This window comes from Macaca nemestrina, chromosome 9, assembly GCF_043159975.1.
Source record: "Macaca nemestrina isolate mMacNem1 chromosome 9, mMacNem.hap1, whole genome shotgun sequence".
In the NCBI taxonomy this organism is placed as follows: Eukaryota; Metazoa; Chordata; class Mammalia; order Primates; family Cercopithecidae; genus Macaca; species Macaca nemestrina.
Window position 1 is genome coordinate 28,813,384 of NC_092133.1, and position 13,918 is coordinate 28,827,301.

A 13,918-nucleotide genomic window follows, 5' to 3' on the forward strand; every position below is an offset into this window, starting at 1 on the left:
CTATAAAAGAATATCTTTGACTAGATAGAAATTGGCATTTCAATTCCTCCCAACTAGCACAAAGGACAACATTCTAAATCACTCTTCTCCCCTCCCTAACCCCTGACCTTCAACCTCAAAGATCTCTGCTAATTCCTAGAGAACACAGACTACACTCCCTTGGTGTCTTATAATTTCCCTCACATGCACCTCTGCAGCAAGGGATCCTTAAAAACAAAGTCAACAACGGAATGAAAACTCTATCCAAACACAGGGCTATGACAATCATTAATAATTACAATTAAGTAAGCACTTCCTATGTGTAAGTTACTGGACTAAATGTTTTTATATTTGTTTCACTTAATCCTTAAAACAACCCATTCATTAATTTACTCACTAAGTAAGCATTTATTAAGCACCTCTTGTGTGCCAAATAATCTTCTAAATGCTGAGAATACAGCACTGAATTAAAGTGAAAAAAAATTCCCTCTCTCAACAAGCTTAGATGTGAGTGGGTGTGGGAAGACAATAACAAAGCAACAAGTCAACATTTAGCATGCCAGCTGGTGATAAGGATCAAGAAAAACATGTAGCCAAGTGATGGAATGTGGAATCCTGGGGAAGGACCTCATGATTCGGTGACCTGTGACCAGACAGGGGAAGGAAGTGAGGTGTCTGCTCTGTCGCCTGCGAGCACTAGGCAGAGGAAAAATCTCAGTGTAAAGGCTCTCGGGAAAAGCATGGTGGTATGTTGGAGGAATAGCAAGAAAAATGAGGCTAGAGCAAAGACATGTTCTGTGCCAATTTATATGCAGGGAAACAGACTTAGTGAAGTGGACTGAATGATAAACTCCCTTAAAAGATATGTCCCCATCCTAACTCCCAGAATCTATAATGAACCTTATTTGAAAAAAAAAGTATTTGCAGATGTCATCAAGGATTTCAAGATGAGGTCATCCTGGTTTATCCAGGAGGACCCTAGATCCTCCAGAAGGAACATGGCCCCGATGACACCTTGATTTCAGACTTCTGGACTCCAGAACTGTGAGAGAAGACATTTCTGTTGCTTTGAGCCACTCAGTTTGAAGTAATTATTATGGCAGCCCTGGGGAACTAATAGAGAGAGATTACGTAAAATGCCCAAAATTACACAGCTTGGTGGTGGACAAACTGGGACTTCAATCCTGGCAATGGAACACCAGGGTACCCGTACAGACACCAAGCTATACACTGTCTCTTGGTACATGCTGATGAATACACTGGCTCCTGCAGTTGTGAGAAACACCCTTCATAACTTGAAGGCCTCTAGCATTAAGCAACTGGCCTAGGTTCCTATACTTGCCTGGCCTGGTCCTAGAAATAGTCAAACCTTTTCTGCAACATAGGGTAGCAGGAATAGCTGTTTTTCAATGTAAAGATAAAATTTTCTGGCATGTTTCATGATTTGACCAAGCAGATACCACAGGAATGAGGCTTAAAGTATCACACAGCATCACTGTGCTTGGGCTTGAAGGGCAGTTTCTGAGGCTCTAATTCCCTGGAAAGTACCGTGTGAGTGGAAATAGTCATGCTTTCATTTGTTAGAGGCACGCTGGTTACTTATACATCTGCCAATTTTCACTGAGCAGCAAAATTAGGTTTTAGACGTCCTGTGAAAATGGAGGCAGGCCTCAGTTGATATGAGCAATTAACCCCTAAATATTTAATAGATGCTGTGACTACTCCCTCTTCCCTGGAGAGAAGCTGCCTAGTTCTCCGCAAACAAACAGGTCAGATGAAGAAGCATTTCACACCCCAGTCCCCTCTGCTCCAAAACCCCAGGAAACCCTTGGGGCAGGACTCAGGGATGATGATGCAGCCAGATGCATGGCTTTTTGTGACAGCTTCCTGCCCAGTATTGACACATCGCAAGGTAAATGGGAGAAAACGAACAACACCTCAAGTCTCATGGACCTAGCAGAGAGGGTGAAGCACCAAGTCCCAGTGGCTGATGAGACCCACTGTCGACCCGTGTGACTGCGTGTCAGTGTGGTCGTATGGGTGTGCGTATGTACGTGATGAGGTATACACGTAAGTGTGTGTAACACATGAGCATTCCCTGTCCTGAGAAACTTTTAAAATCAAAAGAATAAACTGGGCTGAAACAAGTGTTTTAATACATGATATTAATGTAGCTGTCTTTATACCAATGCAGGGGTAAAATAGACCTTTTAATACTATTTTATGGGGCAAGGGGCCCCTGAAGGCAAAAGTGCCTGGGAATCAGAACATCATCAGGCGAACTTGTATCTGTACCTCTTCCCATGTGTATCTGCCCCCATGGTACTGCCTTCTCAAGAACCACAGCATCTTACAGATGCAAAGGGCTGGAGACAGTCCTTTGGCCAAGACTCACATCCGGGACAAGAATCCCTCCTACAGCAGGCTTCCTAATCAAGAAGCTCTACTCGTGCATGTTTATCTGATCTCTCTAGCCAGGCCCCACCTTCTTCAAGTAGAATGAGACACTCCAAAAGCACAGAAGCAATGAGAGGGCCAGGATATATGTGCAGCAGATTCCAAAAGAGATAAGCAGAGGAGGAAAGGAATTCACAGGTGGGGGCCGTTGGTTCCACCTGGAGCATTAGCATGAGCTTCCAGGAAGAGGACTATCTTCTGCTCCTTCCAGTCCACACTTCCCAACTGCTTCGCTTGCGTTTCTTACGTGAGCCAAGCCAGGGTGGCTCCTTACGAATCTCTAATCCGCTTACCTCCAAAGTGAACTCTCAGTCACGCTGCCCAGGTTGAAGTCATATAGCTTCGTCAGGATAAGTATGACCTGCAAGGGGTTGGGGATAAGGGCAGAGGAGAGGAACAAAGGGAGGGAAAAAAGGAAGCTTACTTTAGTTTGTGTAACAATATACAATGCATCTCCTACCACCCAGAGGAGGGCTTAGTATTTATCCATTGAGTTGCGGGGTATTATAGGATCAAGCAAGGGGAAAAAAAGTTATTAATTTAATGCATCCCTGTAACTGGTAGCATTTATTTTAATCCTGACAGTGCTTTGCATTTGAAATAAAACATGCCAACAGGAATTAATTGGCTATTGACAGTTGTTTCTCCACATATGTCCTCCTTCAAGGTCAGACACAGGCCAGCTGGCTTTGTTCACCACCAAGGCCACCCAGAGATCAGATGATAGGCTTGCTTTTGATCCAGAGATGACTCTGATTCACAGAATTGGACCTAAAAGGGTAAAAGGGAAGTGGGCCTGATTCTGTCTATAAAAGGGGTTCAAAGAGATTTTGTGTTTCCATCAATAGGGCCTTGGCAGGCATAAATACCTGAATGCAGGCAGGCCTACTTCCCCAACATCCCCTGATACCATCTGCCATCGACCATGTATCACAGTAAGCAGATCACTGAACCCCACTGGACTCCACGGCCACCTTCTTGACATCAGGTGATGTTAAGTAACCCAAAAGGAAGCTGGATGTATCAGACAACTGAGGCTGCCTGTAATCCAGTTGGTTTTCTTACCCAATCTTGGCCTGACCAGTCTGTTCCCATGCCCTTTCTCCAGCTGAGGATTTGGCCATCAGATGTTTCCCTACCTGCCTCTCATGCATCTGGGCAGTGGCTTAGGCACAGCTCCACATCTAAAAGGATGCTAAGCGCGTGCACCTGAATCGATTTTAATCAAAACGCAGGTGCATACTACACATTGCCTGCCTGCACGCGTGATAATCCAGTTACACATAATTGTGTTTATCTAAATTTAATGTACAACTCATTTCACTTTTTTCAGCTCCTTCCCATTCCACAATTTAACTTCCTCCAGTTCATTTTCACAGTAACCATTAAATTCTTTCCGAGATAATAAATTTCTGCTATCGAGATGGGACTTTCCCATTCTAGGTATCCATTTAAGATTAAAGAAAAATAATCAGCCATTATATTGAACATTTTTATGGCACTTAACTAACAACAAAATGCTCACTTTGAGATTTATTCTCATCCAGCACTCCATGGGGTCAATCAGCCCCATTTCCATTTCTTCTATATAAACTAAAAAAAAAAAAATTAAAGGCAAGGGATATGATCCATTATGTGCCAAAGGTGACTGGGACATTCAATTTCTCTGCGGTGAGGAATGGAAGGTTGGCAAGAAACATCATCAATGGCATGGCTATTTGTAGAATAGTGGAATTTACCAAGCTACCTGTCCTATTACCACAGCACAAATCAAAGAGTATGTATTAATAGCACACACCAGTGGCATGGCTATTTGTAGAACAGTAGACTCTACCAGGCTACCTGTCTTATTACCACAGCACAACAGCAAGAAGTGAGGAACCCATGCAAAGAATTGTTCTCCACAGTCACTTAGAGGTCTTTGCCCCTCCCATTCATAACTAGTTTCCTCATTTATTAAAGTCAGAGACTAACAAGGAAATATGCTTATCCATAGCTTCACCAAATGTCTAGCAAGTTGCCAGATAATTTCTGTTTGCTGAATCGGTGTATAGGGTACACACATACACACACACACCCCCCCCCAAAGTTCTTCTGCTCTTGATTTGACCTTATTTCATATACCAAGTCTTTCTTAAAGTCACTGTGTAAAAGCATGGAAGCCTATGTGCAGGCCATGCCAAATTCTGAAAAAAGTAAAAAAGCTCAAAACCGATCTACTAGGAATGAATCAGAATGACCACCTGACTCAGGCTCTGCAGGAGCAAGTCAGACCATTTCATTTTTTCCCCAACATCAAGCCTCCAGGGGACATGGCTCTAAAAAGTGCAAAATCCATGTAGAATGAAGAAAGAGATGCTGAGGGTGAGTTTCACTTAATTAGCAGAGCTTCTAACCACTAGATCTGGAAAACCCTTCTCCTTAGTCAAAGCTTGGACCACCCTGCTTTTTCCCTCCCTCCTTCCATCATTTCCTTTCTTCCTCTGTTGAATGGCTATGATATTCTGGCCACTGGGCTATATGTGGGGGATACAGAAATAAAAGATCCAGATTCTTCCCTCTAGAAGCTCACAGTCTAATCTAGCAGGGGAGAAACCTAAGAAATGAGCAGGCAATTCCTATACAGAGTGATAGGTGTTGTGGTGGTGAATGCAGAGAAAACTGGGGAATGTTGAGGCACCAAATACAGAAACTAGATAAAGAAGTCAGGGAAGGATTCCTAAAGGTGAAACCCAAACTAATACCTAGAAAGAGTAGAAACTAACTAGCCAAAGGGAGTGCTCAAGTGTTTCTACACGGAGGAAGCATCATGAGCAAAGACGCAGGCGTTCTGTAGATAAACCACCCAAGAGAATATTATTAGACTCTCCTTAGTTTCTCCTTCCCCTCAGTAGCTGCCATGAGAACGTGCCTCTCAGATCTCCACCTGCAGGAAGCATAATTGACTAAGCACTCCAGCTGCTGTGCTCTGAAATCCATTGCTACCTCTTGCCAAGCCCACACCCCACAAAAGCTGCTCCTGGCCAATGGTTACAAGCAACAGGAATATTAGGCAGACACATTCCTGGGTGACAGGACTCCTCTGATGGGTGACCTTGATGCTAAGATCCCCTAACAGCCTTGCTAAACTTTCCACAAAACCTCACTACAGTCTGAGATTCTGCCAGCCAGCCTACCTGCCTGCCTGCCTTCCTTACCCATCTCCTTCACTGGGGGGTCAGATCTCCATCTCAGCCCAGCAGTTGTCCCAATTTGCTCTCGCTCCTTTCCCATTTTCTCTCACGGGCATTTTTCCTAATAAGTTTCTCAGATATCTCATTTCATCTTCATGTCTGCTTCTTGGAGAATCCAGACTAACATATCCTTCCACACTTCTATGAATATTACTTCTGTCTTCATAGTAGATGGTTTCAATTTTACCTCTTAATTCATGCACTTTCTTGATCAGAAAACTTCACTGACTTGCTTTGTCAATGGGTAAAATCCATACTCCTTAGACTGGCACACTTAGACTCCACAGTCGGGCCCATGCATACTCTTCCAATCATTTTTTCCAGTTTGCAAAAACCTGTCCTCTGTTTTAAACAATCTAAGTTTTTCAAGGTACCTCAGGTAAGACAAACCCATCCTCACATCTCTGCTTTCTTTCATGCTCTATTGTTATATCGCTGCCTGTGCCCCATCCTTTCATTATCCCCTGTACTTGCCTGCCTGATGTTGGAGAAACAGTCCAAAGCCCATCCCTTTCAGGTGGCCTCCCAGGATTATACCAGACATCAAAAATATTCTCTCCTGTGAAGTCCTATTTTGCTTAAAATGGAGTCATGCAATTTATCACAAATACTATCTTGATAGCTTCTGAATGTTATGTGAGTGGCCTTCTCAACTAAAGCCTACACAACTTAAGGTAGGGATTGTGTTTGGTACTTCTGTCTCCTTCACAGGCTCAGCATATTGAAGGTTCTTATAAAATAATCGCTTCTGAGTAAATGAAAGATATTGATACTGTGTTGGTAAATCACAGACTTCAGCAGGAGATGCTATTAAGCCAGTCTACTGCTCTCATTTTATAGATGAAAAAATGGAGCCCCAGAAAGGGGAACATGACTCAAGGTCAAGGCTCAGCAATGTCTGACTTTGACCAAGTGCCCCCAAGGTAGTGCTCTTCCCATTCCATGAATAAGCCAGAGCCTAAGAGCCACTGGGGAGCCTATTAAATGCCGATTCCATGGCCCACCCCCAGCAAGTCTGACTCGATGGACCCTGAGTAGGATTCAAAACTCTTCTGTGGCAGCCAGAGGACCACATTTCCAGAAAGGCTCCATCACATCATGGTTCCTTTCCCACCTCTATGCTACAGTGACGCTACCCACTCCACCATGGTGAGATCCTAATCTAGCACAACACCGCTTAATTTACATTGAATTCAACCTTACAAATAAAGCAGGACACATATGAGGAGGATACCTCAGCGAGGTCACACCAGCATTCCCCAGAGGAAAAGTCAAAACACTGAGAATTATAGGATGGAAACTCCTTTTCCCCTGGAGTCCAGCACAGACGGACATTAATAGAGCCATGAAGAGATGATAATGTAACCTTCAGGCTTAAGACATTCTATGCCAAGCAAACAAAACCAAGAGCAAGAGAAAGCCTGCCCACCCCTGACCTCTCCCATCACTCACAGCCTTCCAAAGGCCACTGGGGAGGAGTGAATTTCCAGGGAAGAACATGGAAAATAGATGCGATAAACCCACCTAACAAGCCCAGGGCTGTTGGGCAAGTACTCAGACCAGAAAGAGATGAGTGTGTGGCTCCGGAAACAAAGTGGGTGGATATGGCAGGCAGGATGGTGGAGGGGGTAGTTCCAGATCTACAGCAAAACCTGACTTGAATCTCCTCCAGCTGATGGCCCCAGAATGAGAATAGGACTCAAACTCAAGGAAGAAAAAGCAGGAGCTAACATTAATTGCACTCCTACTATGTGCTAAGTACTACACTGGGCAATTCTCAATCCTCGCAAAAAACCTTTGAAACAGAGCAGGTATTATACAATATCTCCCATTTTATGGATAAAGAAACAGATGCCCACAGGTTAAGCAAATTGCCCCCACAGCAAACAACCAACAAGAGACAGAGCCAGCATTTCTGCCCATGCCTGTCTTACTCAACCATGCTTGTTCTGCTCTCACATGATGCTCCTCCACTCAGTAAGTGTTTATGTGGGCTTCTGTGCAAAGCAATGAACAGGAATGCAGACAAGAGAAAAATGCACCCTTGCCCTCAAGGAGTTTATCATTCATTCATGAATTCCACAAATATTTACTGAGTACCTCTTATGTGAACTAGAAAGACAACTGCTAAACTCTGCAAATCAGGGAGAGAGATCTAGAGCTCAAGGCCCAGGGGTAAAGATAACTTTTGTTTTCTTTGTTCTTGGAGAGAGAAATAGGAAACAGAGATGTGTAATGAGAAAAGAACTAGGCAAATTGTTGGGAGACCCAGGTTTACCAAATAAGCTTTGTCAAATAAGTACCTTTTTGACCTAACTGGCTATAATCCTGGGGGGATTTTAGACAGCAGGAGAAATGAAAATAAATTGGAATAATTCATGAGTAATAGCACTTCTCTCTTCTTACAAGCTATATACACACAGAGAGAATAGCAGAGAAGTCTGTCTCTGTGTGTGTGTGTGTCTATAGCTGGAAAATTACATTTATGGAAGTACATATAACTATTTTAAATTGGCATCTGACATCTTATTTGAAATAACACTGTTCATACATCTCTTATAACTTCTGTCATACTGGGATAATATGATTTCTCTGTATGTCTGTCTTCCCTGTTAGACTGTGACCTCCTTGAGGTCAGAAATCAGGTCTCATTTAGCTCTGCATTCCCGCCACCAAGCACAATGGCTGACACATGGCAGGCACTATACAAGGTCCTTTGGATGAATTACAAATATATGGCAGTAAAAGAAGGGATGAGATGATAAATGTAGAGAGAGGTATGGATAATGCGCTATAAGATTTGAGAAGAGGAAGCAATTAAGTCCAGAAAATGTGATTAACAAAATCTTCATGAAGGAGGGTTATATGAGCTGGGTCTTAAAGCGTGGTAAGAATTTCTATATACTGAAATGGAGCGTGTCTGCTTTATTTCTTTTTCTTTCTTTATAAATTGGACAGGGGCAAATAGAAAAGAGCAGGGGGTAGAGGAAGCATTCTAGTTATGAGAAAAGCAGTTTAGAGATGGAGCAGTATAGGCTGTGTTGAGTGCACCATGATATACGCAGGATCCACTCAGAGACACAGCAAGGCTGTGCCAAGGTGGGAAACAAGGCACAAAGGACAAGGGAAGGGTGTAAGAAGGAGAGTGGAATTGCACTTGGTGTGGTCAGTAATGATTTGATTAAAAGCTCTACAAGAGTGAAGAGGGTGGTGACAATAGGAGACTATATTATCATAAGGGGCCACCATAAATAAGGCGACAATAAGGGACATAGCTGACCTCTTACGAAATCAGTTGGTGTCGTCTTTGTTGAGTATCCACTTCCAATTTTCTTGTCCCCAAGCACCTCGTATCTTCTGCCGTCCTCAAATGCTCAAGCCAGCTTCAAACACACACAACACTGCAACTAATGCCTTTATTCCTGACTTCTTCTCCATTCACCTATTCCTGCCCAGTGCCAAGCACAGTATAAGAATCTTGGTAGTAAAGTGATTTTTTAATGGTTGCTGTAGTCTTGAAATGTGTAGCCCTCCTTAACCTGCTGCCTTCAAAGATTATCTGTATTTGAACTAACAAGTCCAAGTCCCTGACAGGGTTGGGGAGAGTGATATTTGGTGCGACTCTACACATCCCATTTTCTGTGTGAGAGGAAGTGCCCATAGTCTGAAGTTTCAGTCCCTATTCCACCCAAGAATCCTAAATATCTCCAGGTCTAAATTCATTCACCTCATTGGATCCAGCCCTCTGCCTCCTAGATGGAGTTTGCAAGGCCACATGGAGAAAACGCAGCACTTGAAACCAGAGGGTTGAACTCAAGACCCAGCCTTGACACACACTCCTATATGTGCCCGAACAACTCATGTATGTTTTCGGAATTGGCTGTGTTTTACTAAAATGGGGTAATGGTACACTTTCCCTGCCACGCTCACAGGGTTACTGATTCAAATCAAATAAGGGATGCCAGCTTGCTTTATAAGCTGTACTGTGCAAACATAAGTTATAAGTGTGACAGTTATTCTTCAGGAGACAAGGGCTTCTAGTTACTCATATTTGGTGGAAGGCTTTCAGATTCTAGAGTTGCTGAGCTCCTTCTAAAAAACGCCCATCCATTCTAGACCCTAACTGCAATACAGGAGGCTGCAAATCAGAGCCAGTGTCCTCACCTGGCACCTCCACTCAGCTTTGGAAGGCAGGCAGAAAGCCCCAGGGGATTCCTGTCCTCTGAAAGGATAATGCGTAATCTGCAAATTCATAAATCACTAGGACGCTCTGGCCTGTGAGCACATTCAGTGAAGTGAGGACCTTTAATGCCTGCAAAATTTTACTCTGAAGGAAAATTACTTTAGTTCATTAAACCTTCCTAAAATCTTGGTGCCTTCAAATCCATGGGGCTCTCTGCACATCCACCTCTAGGTCCTCTCACTCTTATGACCTCACTCCTGCCTGGACCTGATAATTCTTTGCTTTCAGCCAAGTGGAATAGGACTCACTGACTTTCTTTACCAGGGGTGGTAGACAATGGTAACATAAGAAAGTTGCTAAAACATACACTTCGGGGACAGCCTGCAGGAGTGTGTTTTAAGTCTCAGCATGGTCTTGTGAGTCTTGGCATCTTCCTCCCACCTAGAGGAGCCTCCCCTGCAGGGAGTAGAAATTAAACATCTATAATCCAGAACTCAACTGACCCACAGTATGAGAATGTCTGGGCACCAACTGGGTGTCCAGAATAAGATAAACAGTGCCCACTGCACACCATGAGTTTACAATCTAGTTGGGAAGACAAGGAATTATTAATAGTACAAGAGATATCAACTTCGTCAGTGTCGGATGCAAGAAATTTTCCAAAACTGTTAACCCCTTTCTCTGTTTTATTTAAGGGAGTATTACCAACTCTGTGGCTCAGCACGATTCCTTTCTCATCCTGCCCATAGCAAGCAAACACTGAGTCTCCTGAAATGTGTTGGGGTGTCCTGCATTGACCAATTTCAGTCCTCATAATTTTTCCATTCATTCACCAAACTAATATGTATAGCATGCTTCCTTTTTGCCAAGTGCCGAATCAGCAGTAAAGAAAACAAACCAGCTTCTTTGCCCTCACTAAGTTTATATCCTAGCAGAGGAAAAAAAAAAACAAAAACAAATAAATAGGTAACCAATGCAATAGTCAAATGGCAGTGGGTGCTATGGGGAAAAAATAAGCAGGAAATAAGAAATAAGAGAAATACATTAAAAAGTGCAAACATGCAGGGGGGTTCCAGCGTGGGCTAGGGGGTGGCAGGTGGGGAATGAAGGTTGTAGAAGTAAATAAGGAGCTCAGAAAAGGCCTCTATGGGAAACTGACACTTAAAATCCTGAATGAGGTGAAGGATGAAGTCACATGGTTCTCTTGGTAATAAACATGACAGGCAGAAGCAGCAGCAGATGCAAAGATCCAAAGGCAGGAGTGTGCCCATCGTATCCAAGGAACAACAAGAAGTTAATGAAGTTGGAGGGGAGGGGAGGGAGATATTGGGACGCTGAGACCTCACTGGGCCTTGAGAAGCACTGTAAGAACCTTGGTTCTTACTCCGAGTGAGATGGGAAATCAGGAGAGGATTTACATGGAGAACTTAGGTTTCAACAGGATCACTCCGGTTACTGTGTTTAGAAAGGCAGTTAGGGGATGAGAGTGGATGAGGAGCCTACTGTGATGTAATCATCCAGAGGAAATGCGGTGTGGACTGGACCAGAGTAACAGCAGTAAACTGGGGAGACAGGTGAAGAGAGGCAGGATCTAAATATATTTTAAAGATAGAGCCAAGGAGATTTGCTGACAAATTAGATACAAGGTGTGAACAAAAGAGAATAGTCAAGGACGACCCTAAGCATTTGAACCTAAGTGACTGGAAGCATGGAATTGCTGTCTCATGAGATGAGGACCGTGAGAGAAGAAGGTCTGGAGGAAAGATTAAAAGTTGAGGTTTAGACATTAATTTTGAAATGCCTAAGAGACATTCAAATGGAGAAGTCAAACAGTGAGCTGGATAAATGAGTCTGGAGTTCACAGAAGAAGAGTTTAGGATAGAAATATCAATTTGGGAGTTGTCAGTGATTGGATGGACTTGTAAGACATGAGTTTAGCTTCAGTCACTAAGAGACCAAGTGTGGATCGACTAAAGCTATGAGGATTGACAGCTGGGGCATGTCAGCATTTAGAGATCAGTGAAATGAGGCAGAAAAACCAGTCTGTTTGGACCTCTCAAAATTGGCACAGGGGATATTTGTGTCCTGTGTGAATGCTCACCACATGGTGATTACTACAGAGACTTTCAAGCATCAGATGGACAGGATGGTGTCTTCTATTGAGATCACTGAGCCTCTTTCCCCAATTACCCCTGAGTTTGCTCTGTATGGAGTGGCCATTGTGGCAGAGATAGAGGCTTTCCCTAGGCTCACCATAGAATCTCCCCCACCAAGGCTGATGTGGAAATAATCACTGCTGAGTTCCCAATCTACCAACATAAGAAACCAATGCTGAGTCTCAACATCGTGCATGGTGGCAGGTTGATTGCACAGCATCCCTCTCATCTCAGAGAGGGCAATTTCTTCTCACTGGAATTGCTTTCCCTGCCTGTAGTGATTATGCTAGAATCAAGTATTTCAATTTCAGATTGCATTATTCACTGTCATGGTGTCCCATACATTACTTCTAACAAAGGAACTCATTTCACAGCAAATGAAATACAGTCATGGACCTGACCATGGAATTAACTGGTCTTACCACAAACGTGATCACCCAGAGCACCTGGACTGATACAATGGTTGAGTGGACTTGTGAAAACTCAATGACTGCACCATCTGGGAACTGACACCCATGTGAGGCTGTGGTGCTTACCCTCCAGGATGTGGGTTCCACCAAAATATGGTCCAAATACCAAGGTCTGAACATCAACAACAGCAAGTGGGAGAGATGTCTCTCCTTATCACATCCAGGAAGACACCACAGAACATTTAATTCATGTCCCCACAACTTGGGGCTCTGTTAGAAGAGAAGTATTGCTTCCCAAGGAGGGAATTGTCACCAAGAGGCAAAACACCTGTTCGTTTACTTATTTATTTATTTATTTATTTATTTACTTGACACGGAGTTTCATTCTTGTCGCCCAGGCTGGAGTGCAATGGTGCAATCTTGGCTCACTGCAACCTCTGCCTCCTGGGTTCAAGCGATTCTCCTGCCTCAGCCTACTGGGTAGCTGGAATTACAGGCGCGTGTCACCATGCTTGGCTAATTTTTGTATTTTTAGTAGAGACAGGGTTTCACCACGTTGGCCAGGCTGGTCTCTGACTCCTAACCACAGGTGGTCTGCCCACCTTGGCCTCCCAAAGTGCTGGGATTACAGGCGTGAGTCACCATGCCCAGCCACACTTGTTCTATTGAACTGGAAGCTGAAAGGAATATCCATCTGTTTTGAGCTTCTCATGCTACCACTGAACAAACAGGTAACGAAGGGGTTACTTACCAGCTGGGATGATTTGTCTCTATTGTCAAGGAGAAACAGAGATGATGTTTTATAATGAGGACAAAGAGAATGACGTCTGAAACCTATTATTATTATTATGCCTCTTATTAATTTCAAGTGCTCCTATTGTTTTCAAGTCCTGAAGTACAAGTTAACAGAAGACTACAGTGGTAAAGGCAGAACTATTAAGGACTAAGATTCTTCAGAAATGATGGTTTGAATTATTCTATCACACTATGAGGTGAAAATCCTTAACCCTCTGAGGTATTTGCTAAGGGCAAAGGAAACACAAAATGGGTAGCTAAAAAAGACATGGCCTATCAATTATGCCTCAGGACTAGTAACAGAAATGAATATAACAGCAATTATGCATATTTCTCCTTGCATGCTTTATGTGCGCATGCACAGAGATGAGAGAAAGCTCAGAATGTGTGTGCACAGAGATGAGTGAGAATGCAGGATTCCCCATTCCACCCCCCATCACCTGCTGCTTTCTGTGTTCTGAGTGAAAAATCAGAGTGCTTGACTGTTCTGTGACCCAGCCAGCTGCAGGTTTTCTGCAGCAAGCTTGAACCCACACTGGTCTCTTGAACATGAACTGACAACGGTATCTAGGTTGTTGCCCAAAACACTGAAACAAAGGGGTCTTGGCCCTGAGCCCAATGCCTTAAACCAGCTCATAAACTCCTTTCCCTGACCATGTTGCTTGGACAGACCTAGGTAGATCACCCTTTTCTCTTGCCGTCTGT

The 13,918-nt window shown here is 43.5% G+C and overlaps 1 protein-coding gene across 3 annotated transcripts in view; it reads right to left on the bottom strand.

Annotated features, from left to right (window-relative positions):
- The window catches only part of LOC105478298 (sortilin related VPS10 domain containing receptor 3), a 612,041-nt gene that overhangs the window by 412,109 nt on the left and 186,014 nt on the right, over window positions 1–13,918 (bottom strand). For all 3 annotated transcript variants that reach the window (XM_011735416.3, XM_071069164.1, XM_071069165.1), the window contains exon 2: window positions 2,730–2,797. In XM_011735416.3, the coding sequence (XP_011733718.1) occupies window positions 2,730–2,797 (68 nt within the window). The remainder of the gene's footprint in view (window positions 1–2,729; window positions 2,798–13,918) is intronic.